Below are 22152 nucleotides of genomic sequence, written 5' to 3'. Positions count from 1 at the left end.
GGTTATAGAAATGAAGAATAGTGTAGAGATCAGTTGCAACTGAGTATAATGCATGCTAAAATTTAGCAGTACTAACTTTTAAGCAGCGATTTCATATGTTACACACTTAGCAGTCCATATAAAGTTTAAGTGCATATGTATATACATGTAAAAAAAAAACACAGCTTAGGTGGAAAGTATTTAAGTTGAGGTGCTAAGAGATGTAAATCTCAATGTCTTAGTATTGTTTTCTTAAAATATCAATTTGTCCACCTATAAATTGTGCTCACTCTGTATTTGAAGCACATTTTATTCTATATAAACTAAAGTTTTTCACCACAACAGATCATGCTGGAAGGAGCCTGAATTCAACAGGTCAGATATTGTCCAAGAGTTACACTGCAGAAGCTCGACTTGAAAATAATCGAGAGGGTCATAACGCAACGATGCCACAACAGTGTGTAGAGCAAGGTGCCATAAGCTGTGCAGCAACAGCTGAGACTATGAACAACGGCAACAACAATAAGCAACAGAAATATGTATTTCAAAATTATTTAACAAAATCAAAAACTGAATACGCGCCAACTTCAAGCGCACAAGATGTAACCGGAAGTGCAACAACACAAACACTACAGCACCACACTCAGGCGCAGCGCTACTCTCATGCACCTTTAGAAATGGTTTGCAAATATGTAGCAGCAAATATGGCTCCAAATATACAGCCCGTCCAATTTGCACCAGCTAAGGTAGCAACACAATTTAGAGCACAGGCGCCAAATAACCATACAAATTATACGCAGGTGTTTACACGTACACCACCACTTTCAGTGCAATTTAATGGAACCCAAACATATGAACAACAAACATTACGTTCTGCCTTGCCACCTATACAGTCGCTACAATATGAGAACCCTTTTCAAAGTGAACCACAAGAATTTGTGCTTTCGCGAGCTCCACTAATGCGGCCGATAGATAGTAGCACGACAAATGAGAATATCGTCGGTATGACTTATATTACATCACGGCCAACTGAAGTGAATATTGTTGTTGAAAATCTGGATGCCAGCGAACTCAATGCGCATAAAATAGCTGATACCAGCGCTAGCAACCTTAAGCTCAAGCCCACTTCTTTTATGGACACGGGCTCCGATTTGATTGAAAACGCCAAACTTAAAACTGGTTCGTATTTCAGTGCCACCGAAAGGCACGTGTTATCTGGTGCAAGACAAACAGGAGCTCAACCAAGCAATTTGCTTGAGAAAGTAACAGAAGCGCAGACAAGCGAAACGGGTGAACAAGCTGACGGTGTAGCCTTGTCGTATGCGGATACGTATTTCCCTCCAGGTAATATAACTAGAACACAAATGAGAGCAAAAGCTGTTGATCAAATCATATTTCCAATAACAGAAAATCGATTGGAGGTAACTTCATATGACAGAAGATACAGTACTGAAGCCAGGCAGAGCGAATCGAACAGGCAAGAAGGCAGAACCAGTCAAAACGCAATAGAGAAAAGAGAAAGTTTGGATAAAGCATACGCTAGTAAACAAGATGAATCAGGAAGAAAAAGCAGAAAACGTTCGATTGAAAGGCAAATTATAGATCGATATGAAGAGAGCAGCAAAAAAGAGGATGCGAGTAGTAGTTGTAACAGCGATTACATATGCGAATGTCTACGGAAGCGGCGCCACAAAAGGAAACACCGTACGCATACAAAGAAAGGAAAATCGTATCACAACAAACACTCATATGCAAGCGATGGCGACAGTGACGAATCGACAAACGATTATGCGGAACGTAGTAGTAGATCAAGTCGTAAAAGAAGTAAACGAAACAAACATTACACACCCAGCGGCAGCGAAAGCGACGACGAAATGGACCACAATAATAGAAAAACATCAGGCAAACAAATTAAAAATTGTTGCAGTCGCATTGTGGCGATTTGTCGAATGGCGAGGGACACAGCTGGTACACAAACGGATGAACGTTGCGACTGCGGACAAAAGGTGCTGGAAACAGCGCCTCAAGCGCAGTGCAGCTGCAAATTAGAGAACGAAATACAACGAAAAAGCGAGAGTTTAGCGAATGCTGATCAACATGCTATGAGTAAAATTGCGCAATTCAATAAAGAAACAAGGAAGTGCAAAGTATACAAATGCGGCGTGGCTGGACAGAACGGCGCGCCGATAGTGCAAGACGATATGATCATAATCAAATTCGAAGAGGATGAAGATGCGAAAAGCAATGCGAGTGAGCAAGGCGCAACATGTTGCCAAAGCGATTGTATATGCAAAGGTATTGATTTAGAATCTAATGTCATAAAGGCATTCCTATGTGAGAAGAGAGCTTACGAAAAAATACAGAAAGCTTGCTCTTTAAAAAGTATTAAAAGCAATAGCTGCAATTGTGCAGATGAGGTGAAAAGCAATGCTCGCGCACCTAAGATAGGCAGAGAAGGCGCAATGTGTTGCAACAGCGATTGCAACCGCAAAGTTACCGAGTCGGAATCAGAACTCATAAATGCACTCATTCGTAAGAAAAGAGCTTATGAAGAAATGCAAGAGGCATGCTCTTTAACAAGTGTACACAGCAATCACTGCACTTGTGCAAGTGAAGCGAAGAGCAATGCTCGCGCGCAGCCGGAGAGCAAAATGTGTTGCAAGAGCGATTGCAATTCCAAAATAACAGAGTCGGAATCAGAAATCATAAAAGCAATAATACGTAAGAAAAGAGTTTCTGAAAAAATACAAGAAGTTTGCTCTTATACAAGTGTCAAAAGCAACTCGTGCATGTGTGCAGATGAAACGGAATTCATGGAGGATCTGCTGAGGCCGCAGCATCCGCGACCAATGCAGAATAATTCCAATAAATGCAAGTGTGATATCAATGAAAAAGCAAAGGAAATGGCTGCAGAGATTATGAAGGGCCTGATTAGAAATCATATACGATCAATGTGTACAGCTGAGCTAGCTGATGCAGCTAGCCAGGTTGCAAGCTCATACAGCGCAAACTGTGCAAATTCAAGTGGCGAAAGTTTGGCCGAACATTTTTACGATTCTGAAAGTGCAGCAAGTAACGAAAGCTGGATGGAGTGTTTGTGCAGGAGTGAAAGTAAACCGCATAAAATAACGAAGCGACCCCCAATGCACAAAATCTTACAGCGAGGGCAAAGAGACATTGAAATAGGAAGCAACAAATATGAAAAAATACCACAAAGAAGTGCCACAATGGATTACAAGCCACTTGATGTAAACAGAAATATGAGAGCGATCAGTAAACAAGAGAAAGGCAGTCCGGAAAGATGTAGACGCAGCGATGCAAGAGCAGACGATTGCGGTTGCAGTGTAAATAACAACGAGTACAGCATCAGCTCAAGAGTACGTGAAAAAGAAAGCGACAAGATGAGTGCGCGCGATGGCTGCTGCACTTGCAACGATAGCAAAAATGAGATAGGTGCAGCAAATGTAAAATCAGGGAGAGCACAGAAAGTGCTAGAGATAGAAGTCACTGCCAACACTGGGATGCGCGTATGTGAAGATAAGAGCAGCGCTCGCGTCAGCAATTGCCCTTTTGAGCGGCATAAGGAAAGCGAGAATGCACAACGTAGTTTAAAAAGTGCACAAAGGCCACATTACAGCGATAGCTCAGAGATGAGTTTGCAAACAAGAGAAAGTGTACATGCTGGTGATTGCACTTGTAAGTTATCTAAGCTAAATGAGAGGCAAATAAGGTTGACACAAGGTGTAAGGACGCCGAATATGCCCCCTAGTCAAAACTCTGGAAGAAGTGAAAACAGGAAAGCACGTCTTAACAAAACTAATGCCACGAAAATTCCAACCAAAATCCCTGCACCAAAACCCCACAATTTTAGTAGAAAAAGGTCAACGAATTATGGAAAACCGTCTAAAGAAGTGAAAGAAACTCGTAAACCAAATTGTGCATGTAAGCAAACACTTGGCTGGCCTGAGATCAGCGACTCATCACAAGATATTGATGAGCGTATACTAGCTAGGCGGAATCGTTGTTCCAACAATAATGAAAGCAGCGACGATTACGAATCTTTACGCCGAAACAGCGAGCACAAATCGATAAAAAAGTTAATTATAGACATAAAAGCCAGCAAGGAAGCACAAGCTAGTTGTACCCTAATCGCTTATCCGCAAGCAATTAAAGCCCCACAGCGTTATACAAGTTTAGCTGATTCTGCACAAAGTGCAAGTTCTATCTCGCGTAACAAGCAAAGAGCCACACTATGCACCGAATTAGCACTGAATGAATTAATGCCACAGCATTCTCTAAGAACGCTACTTACCAAACTCTCAAGTCCGAATGGAAAACTGTTCCACACCAAAAATTTAGAATCCACGGTGCCTGAGGATTGTATAAACACATTTTCAATGGATCAGAGTAAAGTGCTAAGTTTGAAAAGGGGACGTAATGGTAAAATAAAACCCACAATGGTTATGTCACAAGCGATACGCGTGACTGGCAACAAATCCATAAAAACGCAAGATGGCGAACTTGAACCGCTGCAGTATTACAAAAACAAAATGCTTAAGTTATCGAGTAGCGCGCCATCGTTTCTATTAATTGCTGACAATGTCAATCACAACCGAAGTCGCGCTGGACACACAAAACCTGTCAAAGAGGCTTTGCCAGCTAAAGTAAGTATTTCAAAACGAAAATCGAAGAAATCTTTAATACCACTGCCCACGCGCTGCCTTGGGGGCACACACTCAAACGAATCAAAAGAACGCACGCTGACGCAAAGCGAGAGCGCTGAAACGCGCGCTAATACACGGCCTTTTATAAATCAGACAAGCGATACAAATCATAATATCATGCGTCTATGGCCTGCACAAGGCACAGGGGTTTCTATAAGTACTTTAAGTCTTGATAAAAAACGTGAGCTTAATAGGAAACATAAGAAAGTACAAGCAGACGTGAGTACGGAAGCACCTTGCATTACAGAGCTTGCAAATGAAAAATGTGACAGAGTTAGCGGCATTAGAGCGAAGCAGCTGTCATTATCGGTCCCAAACTCAAACGCTAGCATCGCACAGACCAGCACTAAACCTAAAGAAAAGTTTAGCAACACTGGGAAACAGAGAACACATTCAAATATGGTTAACAATATTAACACCGCAAATGGATCACAGATATATGCAAAACGATCAAGTGAGTCAAGCAAACTAGAGACCAATCTTATATCAGCTTCGCATAAAGCTAGTGCCGGAAAAACCAGTGATGAGCACTACTCAGAAGCACCAGCAATGTATTCAAGCCACAGCATAGATTATGTAGAGCTTCAAAATAGCGCAACAATGTTGCCGACGAGCAGTAAGAGGAGTCGCGTAGCCCGTTTCCGCTTTTCATATCCTGCACAAAGCTCAGATTCAGAAGTGGAATGCATATCTCTAGACTATATGGATAGTAAGAGCGATGAATATGAGCTGGAATTGGAAAGAAAACGGAAATTATGGAGAGAGGGAACAGTGAGGCAAGCGCTCGAAGTCGAAGAGCAGGAAACTGAACGCACTAGACATTGGCAACGCACAACACTCACTGGTGAGAGTTTGGAACGCGCCATTAACTATCCGACAAGTGTGTGGAACGAAGAGCGCAAACAATTAAATTTGAAACGTAATGGCGGCGGTATATTTGCGCCTTTTTAAAATTATTAGTCTGGAGGTTTGGAGGAGTGAAAAACAATTGAGCGTGTAAAAAGTTTAAAATATTTTCCTTTCAGTATATGCTAAACGCTTGTTATTGTTATGTGTGAAGTTTAAAACAAGACTATTCAGGATGTATAAATGGGAACAGGATGGCAAAATTTGTGCGTATGAAGTAGTCAAAAAACTTGTTCTTACCTACATAACAGTAATAACGTCTAGCATATTCTAAAAAAGTTCACATATTTGTAATTATGCGTTTGAAAATTCACAATAAAAAATATTTTTTTTTTAAACATAAATACAAAGGCAAAACGACAAAGAGATGGAAAGTAGAATCTCTCCCGCATCGCATCATTTTTGAGAATTTGGTCAGAGCGAGATCGATTTATTTAGGATAAAGGACTGCTAAGCCTTGCATTTTTCGTGGTTATATTCGGCCAATTATGTCTGCCATAACTGAAGAAATACTAAGGCCCTTTTTATTATAGTAGTTCATAAGGAGCCAGGTTAGATTTAGGGACTTTAGACTTGTTAGTACACCATTTGTTCTAAAACTTCGAATGACTACTGGACAACCCATTAGCAGAACGCGGGATATGAGCGATTGTTATCACTCAACAAACTCTACTGGACGTGAAGGCATATCTTTTGTGGAGGTTTGTGGAGGGCTGCTAATAGTTTCCGGATCGTTCTCCGAGTTTATTTTGTTTTATATAAAGCTCAGCTCAGAACTTCATCTACACCAAATCTGCATTATAACTAGCGAAGTTTCCATATTACTCACACTGTTCTTTAAACTACCTTATCGACTATATTTATTTATCGACAGCACTGACAAAATTATTTACATTTAACTTGAAAACTTCTGAAATTTTTGAAAACGAAGTTCATAAGAACTTAAAAAATAAATTAAAATTAGTTAAGTATTTCTAAAACTTTGCGAAAAAAACTGTAACTAATGTATTTAACTAAGTTAGGTACATAGTGTACCTGAATGAATCCATGAATGAATCTGACGTCATCTACGATTCATTTCGATTCATCTCAGATCCAAAGTAAATTCTGTCACATTTTCATTTTTAACGACATTTTTATTCTTTGGCAACAACAGACAAGAGCAGAACAAAAGATTGCAAGTGCCGTGGGCAATTTCTTTCCGAAGATGGAGTATTTGCCGATATGTGGCGGTAGTTTGAAAAATCGTAGCAAAGGAAACGCGACACAACAAAATTTCTACAATACGACGCAGACAAAACGTGTGAGTTGGCGCAACAGAAATCAGCTTCAGCCAGCGCTTTCTGTAGTCGAATTTGAAATGTATCAGAATGCGCACAACGCAGTTTATTTGCCACGAAATCTGAGCTCTGCGGATATGTTCCAACGTGAGCCAACAACTAAAATTCTACCGGAATTCATGCTGCCACACTTCAATCAGACGAAGAAGAAATCTCAACTCCGTCGCAAGCGCAGGCTTTACATTTAAAAGAATGTCGGCGGAAAATAGCCAACAGGTGAAACTAGCACTGAAATTTGGAGTCTAAATTATGAATTTTTGTGTTTTTTTTGTAAGAAAAATTCCGAGCTGTTGGAGCCGCTTCCTTAAAAAGCACGGCTGGAAAAAAATTTGTGTTAAAATGAAGTCAAGAATTCGTTTTTTGCTTTCGTTTTTAACGATAAGATGATGAATAGAGGATTCAGTTAATTCTGGGGCCTTAAGAATGTATGTACAGCTTTACAATCGGTTACTCCTTCAAATCGACTAACAGAATAACCCGCCTGAACGCGGTTATGCTGCCAAAACTCGGTAAAATTGAAGCGGACTCTGTATTTTTTTCCGAGGCGTTCGTCATCGTACTGGCTGTTCTTTCGAACTCGCTGGAACCCTCCCTTTTTGTGATTATAAAATGCTGCCGTGTTTCCGTGGACTAAAAACTACCTTATTTGGAGTCGTCGCTCACCCTGGGACCGCTCGCTTTCGCACTACTTCAAGGTGGCGTTCCATATTTCACGTTTCTTCCGAGCCTCCTTTTGTTCCTGCGTCCAGGTCTCGGTTTTTTGCTCTGGGTATGGTTTCTACGAAGATGCTGATTTGTTGCCACTCTTCTGGGCCGCTCGGCAGGTTGGCTGTAACGTGATGATTTGGCCGACTCTTTTCTCGAGCAAATGTCAGTTCTGGACCCATCGCGAGCATTTAAAGAATGTGTGTTCAGCATCGTCCTCGTCTGCATCGCCGTAGAAGCACTTAGAATCATCGGCCCATGTCCGGAGAGCATTAGGGTAGATTACTACACCTCGCAAAAGCTTCTGATGCTCCATTAATCAACATCTGTAATTAGTTTCGCTGTCCATCTGCATCCCACGGTTCTTGTCACAACCTAAATGTTTCTTCCCTGCTCTCTTTGCTAACGACTTTCATGCGCTCCTAATCCGTCTGCTTTGTTTTTTCCCATAACTTTCTTCTTTCCAGTGCTATCGATGAGCATTGTTCCCTTCATCACTTGTACGGCTGGTCCTTTTAAAGTGCGATAAGGGGAAGTTCCTCTTAGAACTGTTGTTGCCAATTGCAATGTCTTCTGCGTATGCAACTAAAAGTGAGTCATCAGGCATTTCAAGATTGAAAATTTCATCGTTACTGGCGTTTCACAGGACAGGACCAAGAATTGATCCCTGTGCTGCTCCACATGTGACTTGCATCGTACGCGGGCTCCCTTAGGATTGATATATGTATAAGGATGCGATCACTGAGATAGCTGCCCATCTCGCGCTATTGCGTTTTTTACTTCTAAGGTTGCAAGGAGGATAACTCCATTGAATTTAGCATAACCTTGCTGTGCTATTGCTACGCTTGTAAGGTCTTCAATTGCGCCTGAAGTGCATTGGCCTGAAGTCATGCTGCCTGGGTGATGGTCCTCCTGCTTGATCCGCGATATGTGGTTTTATGAGCCTTCAGAAAGTTTTCCGGCTGTGTCGAGCATGCATTCGAGTCGGTATGCTGATGGCGAGTTCGATTACGGTACGACGTGAGTTATAAGTATCCACTCTATGACACATAAGCTTATTCTACACCGATTTGTGCCCTATTCAGTTCGCCACCGACATTACCGATAAAATGCATATTGTTGGGAATTTTGCGATTAATCTGCGCCTTCTGTTATCGAATCGATGAACTATTGAATAAATACACTCAAATGTTCTTTATATAAACTGGCTCTTTATTTATAGCACTACTCTGGTAGTAGAACTTCACAATATATTCGTATACATATTTCACTTATTACGTCTCAAAATCAAACTGATTGACTATTCCTTAGCCTGCGCTGCTAGTTGCTTATTTTGTTCTCTCGTCTGCTGTATCTCATATTCGCTCTTGTATTTAAGGTTTAGGTGTGCGCTCTTTGTTACTGTGTATATGTGTGAGTAATGTTGTCTTAGCTGCTGTGTTCATGTATGCATAGTTATTTATTGTCTCTTCTGCTTACAGTGTTGTGGTTGTGCAACAATCATGTTCTAGCGGCATAGTGATGTGTCAAAACTGCTAATATTCCCCACAATATTTTGATCTGAAACTCTGTCGTTTCTTTCTTTCAGCCTGTGCTCGAACCAGGAACGAATGCGTCCCATTTCAATACAGTTTTTAGGTACAATGTTATGACTTTTTAAACTGTTTTTGTTCTGCTGAGTCGCATCAAAATTTTGCAGTTAATATAAAAAAATTAGTTTGAAATCAAAAAAAAAAAGCTCGTTTCATAAAACATTACTAAAACAATTTTGCCTGAGACTAAAATTTGCCTAAAAACTTAAGAGATCAAATTGTATGCCCTGAAAAAAAGCCGGCGTTTCGAGTTAAAGAAGAAAAGCAAATTTTTAGCGCTAAAAAATGCTTAATTCTTTTTTTTGTTAGACTTAACCAATTTGCACAACAATAAAAAACAAACATTTAAAAAACATGCCAATTCTGCCCATTAACGGCAGCATACTATACGAAGAAGGTGAAATATGTCAGCACAATAAAATTGCAAAAACCATTGACACGATATATAATCAAAGCAGTCCTATTAGACTCAAGGACGTCTGTCGCATGCGCACACTTGGCGATCGACCAAATCATTCTGGTAGCGAGTACGATTGCTGTAATTTTCTTTGGTCGGTAACATTGCAAAGAGGCAATAATCCATACGAGGCTAAAAAGGAAACCAATTCGAGTAGGAAATTCAAGACTTTGCCACAGACAGTTTACGAGAGGCTACGCAATAGCTTTCAACGATATCGCACGCATCTAGCTTTACCCAAAATATCTGGCAATATGCCACTGGAATGGATCATGCAGCCGCGTGAGCTTGTGAATATTTCTTCAGGTGAAAGCATTTCGACTGAGTGCAGCAGACGTAAAATAAGAAAAAAATCCAGGTCCAGTGCAGTGCCAACGTTCTGCAAACAAAAAGATTTGCGCGTCAAAGCAAATACCTCACTGATAGATAAGGTCATAGCACCTAATAATGGAGTATCGGTTGCAGAGCAAGATCCAAATGAAGTCAAATGCAAAAAGAATCAAGCAAATGAACGACGCCGCATTGCCGCGCAGCGTTTAGACGACGGCACCGAAAAATGGCACCAGAGTGGGGGGCGCAGAACAATTGTGGTTAAAAAGCAGCTCGCTGATAATTTTTCTAAAGCGGATTACACACAAAAGCAGAGAATGAAAGCGAATACGCGGCAGAGCGGCAAACAAGAAGCGAATAGCGGTAAAACGACGAGAGCGCTACAATTGACGTGGGCGCCTTTGCCACCGATATCACCAGCGGTCGCGCCGACCTTACCACAGCAAATGCGCTCGCAAATTTGTCTGTTGGAAAAATTTAATTTGAATGAATGCTTACTAGCGGCAAGTAATGCGTCTACACTTAACGGCTTTAGCGCAATTAGCAGCACAAAGATCGAGGGTGGTTTTACTCATGGGCGCTGCATGGGGGGAGATGAATGTGCACCTGGCGCGCTGCGTAAACATGTTTTACGCACTAAGCCTAACAAGTGCGCGTATAAGAATCAAGTTGACAACGACGCGATAGGTGAGGTTAAAATTTTTGATGTGAACGAGTTGCGGCTGTTGAATACAACACTCATGCGAAAAAAACCAAATACTGAAAATTTAGTGACGGAACAGAACGCGCACAGCAAAAAGGAATATGTTTATCGTCATTATCGTGTTTTACGACGACGCGCGAAATGTAAGCGTTTGCGTAACGCAACGAAGCACATTAGCGCCGAAGAAACAGCCGAAGTGTTAAGCAAATCAAGCGCTAGCATACGCAGCGATACAACTGCCTTACTCTCCGACGCAAGCAAGGAAATGCAGCCGGATAAACAAAATAAAAGCGATAATTGTGAAGAACTGAAAAAATTTCTAAAAGAATATAAAATAGCAAAAGCAACATTAAACGCGCCGAAAGAAGTGCAACACCCTGCAACACTGCCAACGGCAGCACCAATATCCTCAACGCTTAGCGAAAATCCGAATGCGCTCGAAGCTTTAAGTGAACATTCGGATTACATCATATCCTTTCATACGCCAATAACAATGCACACGCTCATACATCGACGCAAACGCGCCAAACATTTAGCAGAGCCGAAACAAATTAAACACGCAAATGCAAATTTATGGATGAGAGCTCGTGGCTCCGTGAGCGCAATAAAGCAGCAAAGAGGCAGATAAAACAAAGCAAAAAAAGTATCATTTGACAAAGTTTTAGTTGTAAATGATTCTAGGCGCATAATAAAATCATTGGTGGCTCTTCGTTCGAAATAAAGCAAATCAGCAAAAAAAACTGAAATTACGCTAAAAACCAAAAAAAAGTATGAAAATAGAAATATATTCAAATTTGCAGACAAATAGGAGCAAAAAAAAAGAAAATATTTCGAAGCTTTTTGAACAAAGTTCGGGCAAGCGCTCAACGACGTCAAACGTAGTACCTATAATTTCATTACTCGGTTGAGAATTACATGCATCTTCCAGGCTAAGTGAATTATAATGAACAGCAAGCTGTTATGAAATCTCAATATTGAGCACAGAAAGCTTAGTTTCGATAATTGAGAGAGTGAGGACAAACCTTTGAATGGTATGTGACTGGCGCAATACGGTACAGCAATCCAGTGGAAGCGGTATGGCCTAGAAGGTTCAATGTGGGCGTACTAAATGGTCGGGCATATAGCTAAATGGTGGTTGTTACCGGGACGTAATTTTATTATCACGCCACAAAGTGCACCTACATTAACATCTAGAACAATAGGGAGCTAACTCAAAAATCTTAAATTTTGATGCTATGAGTACCGCGCGCTTCCCAAGCCAATACCTACCAAGCTGCATACTCGATTCACCAATACCTTCACTAAACAACGAGAAAATACTGGGTAAAGAAATAAAAATTGCATTGACGAATATGGGGTATGGAGGAAGTCAGTTTTTGCGTTTTTTGACCATTGAAATTTTTTGAGTTGATCGCTGTTTTGTTCTAGTTGCGCGATATGTACATAAATATTTTATTTCATTTCAGTTCATTGTTAAAAGTATATACTAGAAATAATGTGTAAATTTTGATTCAAACTCATACAAACAGACATTGGGAACAAAAAAACTTAATTGCTGTTCTGGGGATTGATGGTTCTTTCGAAAAGCTTGAATTTGCTTGAGTTGAATTCAATGGTGCGAGAAACTAACAACTGCGGTTCATAAGCGAAACTCAAAGCTTTATAGCTTAACAGCTTCCGCAACCCAATTGTCAATTTTACCTACGCGAGGTCAATCCTATGAGAAATTTGAATGTATTATACCCATATTTAGCAGACGAGGTTCTGGCGACTTCAAGTTCCTCATGTAACATGGCAGCTGTATGGGCTTAATGATGCTTCTTACCGGAACGTACCGGATCTATGTCCGACGAAGGACCATCAAAATCTCACCAAATCCCTTCGGCGCGTGGCTTTATCGCTGCAAGAACTACAACAACTCTTGATTCCATCAAATACTTTACAAACATTTTTATACTCAGTTGAGCAGAGCTCACAGAGTATATTAAGTTTGATTGGATAACGGTTGGTTGTACAGGTATAAAGGAATCGAGATAGATATAGACTTCCATATATCAAAATGGTCAGGATCGAAAAAAAATTTGATTGAGCCATGTCAGTCCGTCCGTTAACACGATAACTTTAGTAAATTTTGAGGTATCTTTATGAAATTTGGTATGTAGGTTCCTGAGCACTCATCTCAGATCGCTAATGTGAGCGATATCGGACTATAACCACGCCTACTTTTTCGATATCGAAAATTTCGAAAAACCGAAAAAGTGCAATAATTCATTACCAAAGACAGATAAAGCGATGAAACTTGGTAGGTGAGTTTAGCTTATGACGCAGAATAGAAAATTAGTAAAATTTTGGACAATGGGCGTGGCACCGCCCACTTTTGAAAGTAGGTAATTTAAAACTTTTACAAGCTGTAATTTGGCAGTCGTTGAAGATATCATGATGAAATTTGGCAGGAACGTTACTCCTATTACTATATGTACGCTTAATAAAAATTAGCAAAATCGGAGAAGGACGACGCCCACTTTTAAAAAAAATTTTTTTTAAAGTAAAATTTTAACAAAAAATTTAATATCTTTACAGTATATAAGTAAATTATGTCAAAATTCAACTGCAGTAATGATATGGTGCAACAAAATACAAAAATAAAAGAAAATTTTAAAATGGGCGTGGCTCCGCCCTTTTTCATTTAATTTGCCTAGGATACTTTTAATGCCATAAGTCGAACAAAAATTTACCAATCCTTTTGAAATTTGGTAGGGGCATAGATTTTATGACGCTAACTGTTTTCTGTGAAAATGGGCGAAATCGGTTGAAGCCACGCCCAGTTTTTATACACAGTCGTCCGTCTGCCCTTCCGCATGGCCGTTAACACGATAACTTGAGCAAAAATAGACATATCTTTACTAAACTCAGTTCACGTACTTATCTGAACTCACTTTATCTTGGTATAAAAAATGAACGAAATCCGACTATGACCACGCCCACTTTTTCGATATCGAAAATTACGAAAAATTAAAAAAATGCCATAATTCTATACCAAATACGAAAAAAGGGATGAAACATGGTAATTGGATTGGCTTATTGACGCGAAATATAACTTTAGAAAAAACTCTGTAAAATGGTTGTGACACCTACCATATTAAGTAGAAGAAAATGAAAAAGTTCTGCAGGGCGAAATAAAAACCCTTAAAATCTTGGAAGGTATTACATATATAAATAAATTAGCGGTATCCAACAGATGATGTTCTGGGTCACCCTGGTCCACATTTTGGTCGACATCTGGAAAACGCCTTAACATATACAACTACCACCACTCCCTTTTAAAACTCTCATTAATACCTGCTCCACCTTTATGGCGATATCTCGAAACGCCGTCCACCTATGGAACTAAGAATCACTCCCTTTTAAAATACTCATTAACACCTTTCTTTTGATACCCATATTGTACAAACAGGTTCTAGAGTCACTCCTGGTCCACCTTTATGGCGATATATCGAAAAGGCGTCCACCTATGGAACGAAGGCTCACTCCCTTTTAAAAATACTCATTAACACCTTTCATTTGATACCCATATCGTACAAACAAAGTCTTAGAGTCACCCCTGGTCCACCTTTATTGCGATACCTCGAAAAGGCGTCCACCTATAGGACTAAGGCCCACTCCCTTTTAAAATACTCATTAATACCTTTCGTTTGATACCCATATTGTACAAACGTATTCTAGAGTCACCTCTGGTCCACCTTTATGGCGATATCTCGAAAAGCCGACCACCTATAAAACTACCACCACTCCCTTTTAAAACCCTCATTAATACCTTTAATTTGATACCCATATCGTACAAACTCATTCTAGAGTAACCCCCGGTCCACCTTTATGGCGATGTTTCGAAACGGCGTCCACCTATAGAACTAAGGCCCACTCCCTTTTAAAATACTCATTAACACCTTTCGTTTGATACCCATATTGTACAAACGCATTATAGAGTCACCCCTGGTCCACCTTTATGGCGATATCTCTAAAAGGCGACCACCTATATAACTACCACCACTCCCTTTTAAAACCGTCATTAATACCTTTAATTTGATACCCATATCGTACAAACAAAGTCTAGAGTCACCCCTGGTCCACCTTTACTGCGATACCTCGAAAAGGCGTCCACCTATAGAACTAAGGCCCGCTCCCTTTTAAAATACTCATTAACACCTTTCGTTTGATACCCATATTGTACAAACAAATTCTAGGGCCACCCCTGGTCCACCTTTATGGCGATATCTCGAAACAGCGTCCACCTATGGAACTAAGGATCACTCCCTTTTAAAATACTCATTAACACCTTTCTGTTGATACCCATATTGTACAAACAAATTCTAGGGTCACCCCTGGTCCACCTTTATGGAGATATCTCGAAACGGCGTCCACCTATGGAACTAAGGATCACTCCCTTTTAAAATACTCATTAACACCTTTCATTTGATACCCATATCGCACAAACAAAGTCTAGAGTCAACCCTGATCCACCTTTATGGCGATATCCCTAAATGGCGTCCACCTATAGAACTATGGCCCATTCCCTCATAAAATACTCTTTAATGCCTTTCATTTGATACACATGTCATACAAACACATTCCAGGGTTTCCCTCGGTTCATTTTCCTACATGGCTATTTTCCCTTATGTTGTCACCATAGCTCTCAACTGAGTATGTAATGTTCGGTTACACCCGAACTTAACCTTCCTTACTTGTTTTAATTTAAGAACAGTTATTTGAAATGGTGAAAAACTTGTTTGAATAGATCACGAGTAATTCGATCTTTAGCACCAAAAGAAACTCGTCATGTTATGCTCTAGATTCTTAAGTTGACAGAAGTTGCGGAAAACGAGGAGTGCTGGGACGAATATAGAGACCTGTTGTGGATCTTTAAACGTGAAATCAACAGGTCGAAGATAGTTTGATGGAGAAATTTCAGTGCGGACATCAAATATGAATGAGGAGTTAATCTTTTCTGCACATCATACTTACACCAAAGGCAAGTCAATCGATACTGCATTGCATAGGGTGGTCATACATATAGAGAAAGCCCTGACGGACGGTCCAATTAAAGTTCATCCCGGCTTTACAAAATGGATCGGGTCGATGTTAAGCTGCTGAGTGATCACGTCGCAATGGGGTCTAGGCAACAAAACCTGTAAACAGAGGAGCGCCGCAATGTGGGATTTTAGGGACGTCCACAGTATTGGTGACGCTAGTTATCAACCAATTGCTTAGGCGGTTCGACGGAGGACCAGTCAAACCGCATATCAGATGATTTTTCAGTCATAATAAGCGGCAGATGCCTAACAACAATGAGCTCTCTGATGGATCAGGCACTTCGGAATGTCATCTGGGGTCGAGTTAACCTCCAACGCGGAAAAAATCGCTCTAGTATTATTTACTAGGAAATATAAGGTCGCTAACTGGACCAAGCCTAAGCTTGGAGGTGTAACCCAACAAGAAAAATACAGCCCTAAAATATCTAGGAGTCATCCTAAATGGTAAGTTGTCTCTGAAAGAGAGAGCGAAGAAAACCTACGCGACATTGTATGTATGCAAGAGGATGCTAGGATGCCCGTGGGGCCTATCACCCAAACTCTCTTACGGCAATTGCCAAACCCATTGTAGCGGCAGCCTGTTGGTTAATGCAGGGTTAATCATATTCGAACATCTACGTAGGTATCTGTGTGCTTACGCCACAGAGCCATGTATACATGTGTTACTGACTGGTAGAAAGCAAACACATGTATAGAGATGTACGAATATGTATCTGTTAGTATGTGTGGAGATAGTTCGTGTAAATTTGTAGATACCGTATCCCCCCAATGTGAGATTGTGTGTATTGGGTCCTTCGTCTTTGAGTGAAAAAGGAAAACGGGAAACTTTCAGCTTGTGGGGATTGCTTACAAAATGAGCAAACGGCGTCTTTCAATATACAAAGTGACTTGAACATAAACGAAAGTGTTTAGTAAAATTTATTTTAAAGTGCCAAAAGTTTTTTTAAGTTTGGTTTTTTTCCCGTTTGCCGTGTTAACGGGCCTACAAGTAGCGGCCCAAGATAAGGAACCAATATCCCGTACCCTGTCCAACAGCTTAATAGGTGAGTCCAGTGAAGCCCTTTTTTCTAAACCCCTGTGCATGTAAATTAAATAGTGAAAATAAATCAAAAATAAAATTTAAAAAAAATTAATAAAATAATATAAAATGATACAATAATATAAAATTGTGAAATAATAATAAAATACCTAATTTCTAATGATAATGTGCATATTAAGTAATATTTAAAATAATTTTCCTAAAATAAAGATAAAAAACAATTAAAATAAAAATTTAATAAAATTAAAATAAAATTAAAATAAAATACCATAAAATTAAAATAAAATAAAATAAGATAAAATAAAATTTAAATAAAATTAAAATTAAATTAAATTAAAGTAAAATTAAAATAAAAAAAAAATTTTAAAAAAATTTAATAAAATGAAGTAAAAATAAAGTGAAATTAAATAAATAAAATAAAAATAATATTTGAATAAAATGATAAGTTAGTACACATGCATCTCTTAATTTTTTTCTGAGTCCTTTATATTGTGGTCCTTAAGTTATTTTTTTCCCCTCTGATTAGGTAGCCAGGCTGAAGTGCATATCAGCACAAAGACACAACTTAACAGACTAATATTCAGTGAGAGGAAGAAGAAGAAACATCAGTGCGGTGCCGGAAATCACGAAGAGACAGGTAAAGCCTCCATTCGCGCCTGTCCCGGCACCAAGGAGGATTTTGGATGATACATTTATTGCAGCAGAGGAGAATATCGAAGAGGGGAGGAGGAGCGAGTCTCGAGCCACTGCATTTTTTTTGTTTGAATTATGTTTGGTTGCATTAGGTTTTTTTATTAGTCTGTTCTATTGAATACCATTGAGTTAGCCGTAGATTAATTTAGTTTAATAATTTTTGTTTGGTTTCATTTGTTGCCAGAATTTTTAATTTTTTTATCTTCTTTGCACCCTAATATTAATATCTGCTTTCAATTTCGTAAAATTCTGGTTAAATTTTAAGTACATATGTGAATACATATGTATATAGACACATATATGTATGTCACCAAGCCCCAATTCGGCAAATTTTCCTTTTTTTGTAGGTAATGGCGTTTTTATTTTTTTGTTATTTTTTTTTTGACCAAAACCACTTGATTCGCTTTTAATTTCCTACCTTTGCTTTGCCTATCTTCTCAGTAAATTTTTTTCCTTCTATCACATAAATCTTTTTCGTATATTCGCATTTTTGACCATTTTTTTGTTTTCCTTTTTTTCTTGTTTTTTTTTTTGCACTTAAATTCCGTCAGGTCAATAGAGTTTTTTTATCTTCACAAAATTCACGTTAGCCACCTCTTTTGCACTATATCAATCTTGATTTTTATCCATAGTTTTTTTTTATTTTTTTTTCTATTTGATTACCTTTTTATTTAGTTATTAACATATTTTTCCGGCATAAGAAAAGGGAGGAAATATTTTACTTCGATTCGGACCGCGACCGTATGTCCGAATAAAGTCAAATCGAAAATATCTCCTCTCCCACTATCGTTGGTAGGTTGGAAAAACTTCCAACATAGAATCCGCTCATAGGTATATGTCAGTTTATGTATGCACTTTTAACTTTTCAGCCAACCCCTCTCTCTTCGACGCAGGCGCCTTCGTTGCTGGATAGATCGGTGAGTACTAGTTATTAAGTTATGATAATGTTTTCTTACACTATGTATATACATAAACATATATATATACAATAAAATTGAGCGTATGCATAACAGTGGCGGTACGATAAATCCGACTTTTGATTTTGGTGCTTTGACAATTTTTTTCTGGGCCTCGCGAACCGTGACTTTAAACGTTCCCTTTTTTCTTATTAATCATTTACCCTTAGATTTTTTATTATCTTAACCTCTTTATTTTTATCGTTTTGGCTTTTTTTTCATATTTTCATCTTGAAGTTTTTTTTTTTCATTTATAAAAGTATAAAGCGGTATATAAGAACATACATATACTAATCTATATACGTATATATATATATAAATTGGCCTAGTCCAATTATTTTCCTTTTTAATAATTATTTGAATTATTTGGATTAAATTTGTTGAAATTGAATCAAGTATTAGAAATAAATTTTATTGATAAAATAGTTATTTTTTTTTGTGGATTGTAAATACCTTTTTTTTAATATATTTTTCGATTGGATTTCCACCTTTTTCTTTTTTTTTACTTTATTGCCAATTAATTTCGTTTTGTTAAATAAACCTTATTGATCTACAAGTTGAATTTACCAGTCCTTTTTTTATTTACACCTTATTTTATGGGTTGAAGTCATTTCAAAAATGTCAGGCTAATTATGCATCAATTTGGTGTGGGTGTTGCACGGGTGTATTAGAGGAGACGTAGATGTGAGGTTACCGTGACAGACTAGACAGATTAGGGACATGCGACATTGACGGACGGACACATGTCAGGCTAAGGGGGCGTTGCTAAAGTTCCGGAGTCAGTGCAACGCCCAAGGCTGCGTCAAGATTTTACGAAGAGGGGGAGGGATGACTCCACCTGACACGGACAGGCATGAACCCCTCTTTTTGTTTGTATAACTGTAGGTAAGGCGGGTGAGCAAAAACTCACCCCTCCCGACGAGCTAGCAGGGGCTTGCCAGCATGCCAAATGCCACCTCCGCCTTACCCCAACAGTCAGGTATATAACACCATACTTTACTATGGGGTCCTTGTTTGGTGAACAGCCACACCAGATGGTACGTATACCAAAAAACTTGAGGGGCATGCAGATTATCAATGATTAACATAACGGGAACCCTAAAACCTACTCCGACAGAAGCATTGCTTGCCATTCTACACATCACGACTGCAGATCTAATGGCAAAAAATGTAGCGTTAGCCACTGCAACAAGACTCAAGGCCTCGGGCAGCTTGATTGCAGGCCGTATGGCCATAGTAGTATAACCTCATCTAATTTCTTATAAACTTAATATATGGTCCCGTGCTTGAGCTTCGACTTCAACTTCTTTTGAAGTTGCGTATTAGATTTATTTCTTTTTTAATTTGATTTCAATGGTAGGGATTCTGAGATCCACATATACCAGGTTATATTCCAACAGTATTCAATAAATCGTATGTATATTTTATTTCAATATATGGCTTGGCGCCATCTTTTTTCAAATTGCTCCACCAACACACAGGTAATACACTAAGGCCAGAACCATGTGCATAGGCTTCTGCGTAATTGAGGTTATTATTTATTTAGATATATTCTGATTTCATGGTATACTCCAAGTACGATAAATTTTTAAGTTTTTTAAATGACAGTTCTTTATTTTTGCTTGGATTCCAAACTAAAAAAAACTGACGAAACTTTATCGGAACTTCAAAACACAAAAACAATTTCTATCATGAAAAAGCGAGACCACTATTCCCACAAAATTAGTGAGTTTGAGATGTTTTTGTTTATGTTTTACATTTTATTTTTACGTTAACACTTTTAACAATAAAAACAATGCAAATAACACGCGAAAATTATTTCGGTCTCTAATGGTTCCCTTTTTTCACAAGAAAATTGATTTTAGCTGTGTTCATGTGTCAGAAAAAATAAAGAAAAAACGGCCGAATGTCAAAAAAACCTATCGAAATACAAACTGGCTCGTTTGTTTTTAATGAACTAGATTGTATTTTCCTTGTATTTCGTTAGTTTTTTGAAATATAGGTTACACACTTACACCAGTACTGAAGCCGTATTAGGAGGGAGTGCGACACAAAATTGAAGATAAAATACAAAAAAAAATACATGAAAATAAAGTAGTGTCATATAGGTATTAATTAAATTTTTTGTCATTTCGATTCCCACACTATCCGCCATTTTATTCTCAACCACATGAATAGCGTCCTTTTATAGCACGCGGTTGAGTTGTGGGGAAAAACGAACTTGACGCGACGACGTTACAAAACGACGTGAGTATTAGATTTACACACTGCGACTCCCTTTGAGCCACAATTTGACATTTTATATCAATTCATTCTAAACATTTTGTTTATTCATTGAAAATTTGAAAAATTATTGTGAAATACATGGTTCAACTATATGGTTGGCTCATATGTACAATAACAACATATGTCTGTTCAAATTGTCAAAATCTGTGTACTGGTGTTGGTGCGAATGGTATGGAATGGAAACATAAAACTTAGCAGTTTTTGTATGTGTAAGAAAATGTAGCCAATGTGTTGGTTTCATTTTGAGTTTGCCCTCTCCTTTTGACAATCCCATCGACCATGCAATGAAATAAATAAAATCAGCTGATGAGATGAGCCAACCATATAATTGCGCCATGGTGAAATACATCATGGAATTATAGAAGGTGGCGGATTTAAAGGCGAATTAATGGTGACTTATAGCCATAAAGCCATAACCAGATAAAACAGCTGATCACACCTACCTTATGGAAATCAATGTAATCGAGTTAGCGTTATGGTATGGCACCATTAATCGATTACATTGATTTCCATAAGGTAGGTTCGATCAGCTGTTTTATCTGGTTATGGCTTTATGGTTATAAGTCACCATTAATTCGCCCTTTAAGCAGTTCTCGCTACAACGCCCTTAGAAATAAGAATGTGGTCGCTTTACAAAACTCTTTTTTTATTCAGAGTGAAAAATGTATGTAAAACTATACAAATCGTCTTTCCTGAAAAAATGTACAACGGCATGGCGCAACGATACAAGGTGGCAGCACGGAACAGCTGATTATAAACTTTTTTATTTGATTTGATGCATCAACTTCTGGCGCAGTACGATTTTGACATTTGTCCATCGAATTTTCAAAAACAAAGTACATGGAATTTTTATTCATGTTTGTAGGTATATCACCATGCTGCCACCTGTATCATTCCATCATGTACAACGGCAAAACTTTTTTCTGAAATTCCGTTTTGTGTTGACTTTTGTATCAATCAAAGGTGTGACAATACTCACTAAATAATTTTGTTAATTTGAAATTAATTACTTGAGAAAGCACGTTTGCGGAATTAAATGATGGTAAGATGTTTTAAAATTAGAATAAAACCGATAACAACTATTTTAAATATGTTTTTAAAACTTTCATTGCAGGTTTTGTTCCGATTGGAGGCTTTATTTCAAATAGGCATTAAAGAACGTCCCGTATCAAAATTTTTTTCAAAAACGCGCAATATCAGCACTATTCCAATGCTTATTTCTCTCCCTAATGGGGAGTATTCTCGCCTTATTATGTAGATGGTGTTCTGGGGACATAAGAAGACAACCCGTGGAGGTTCTGAGGGCAGTATTTTGGCAGGCCTGTAGCTTCTTCCAGTAAGTAGTCTTTAGGCTT

General features: G+C 38.6%; 2 protein-coding genes across 5 annotated transcripts in view; one reads left to right on the top strand and one right to left on the bottom strand.

The window, feature by feature from the left end:
• LOC137248905 (ceramide synthase) overlaps positions 1-22152 on the bottom strand; it is a 209594-nt gene that overhangs the window by 160394 nt on the left and 27048 nt on the right. The gene's annotated exons all lie outside the window — the stretch shown is intronic.
• Positions 657-5934, top strand: LOC137247542 (uro-adherence factor A-like). The gene has a single exon (XM_067778528.1). The coding sequence runs from the start codon at positions 657-659 to the stop codon at positions 5652-5654; it is 4998 nt and encodes a 1665-aa protein (XP_067634629.1). The 3' UTR covers positions 5655-5934.

This window comes from Eurosta solidaginis, chromosome 4 (genome assembly GCF_040869045.1).
Source record: "Eurosta solidaginis isolate ZX-2024a chromosome 4, ASM4086904v1, whole genome shotgun sequence".
NCBI lineage: Eukaryota > Metazoa > Arthropoda > Insecta > Diptera > Tephritidae > Eurosta > Eurosta solidaginis.
Note: the sequence above shows the minus strand (reverse complement) of the source record. Positions and strands in the feature narration are given on the sequence as shown.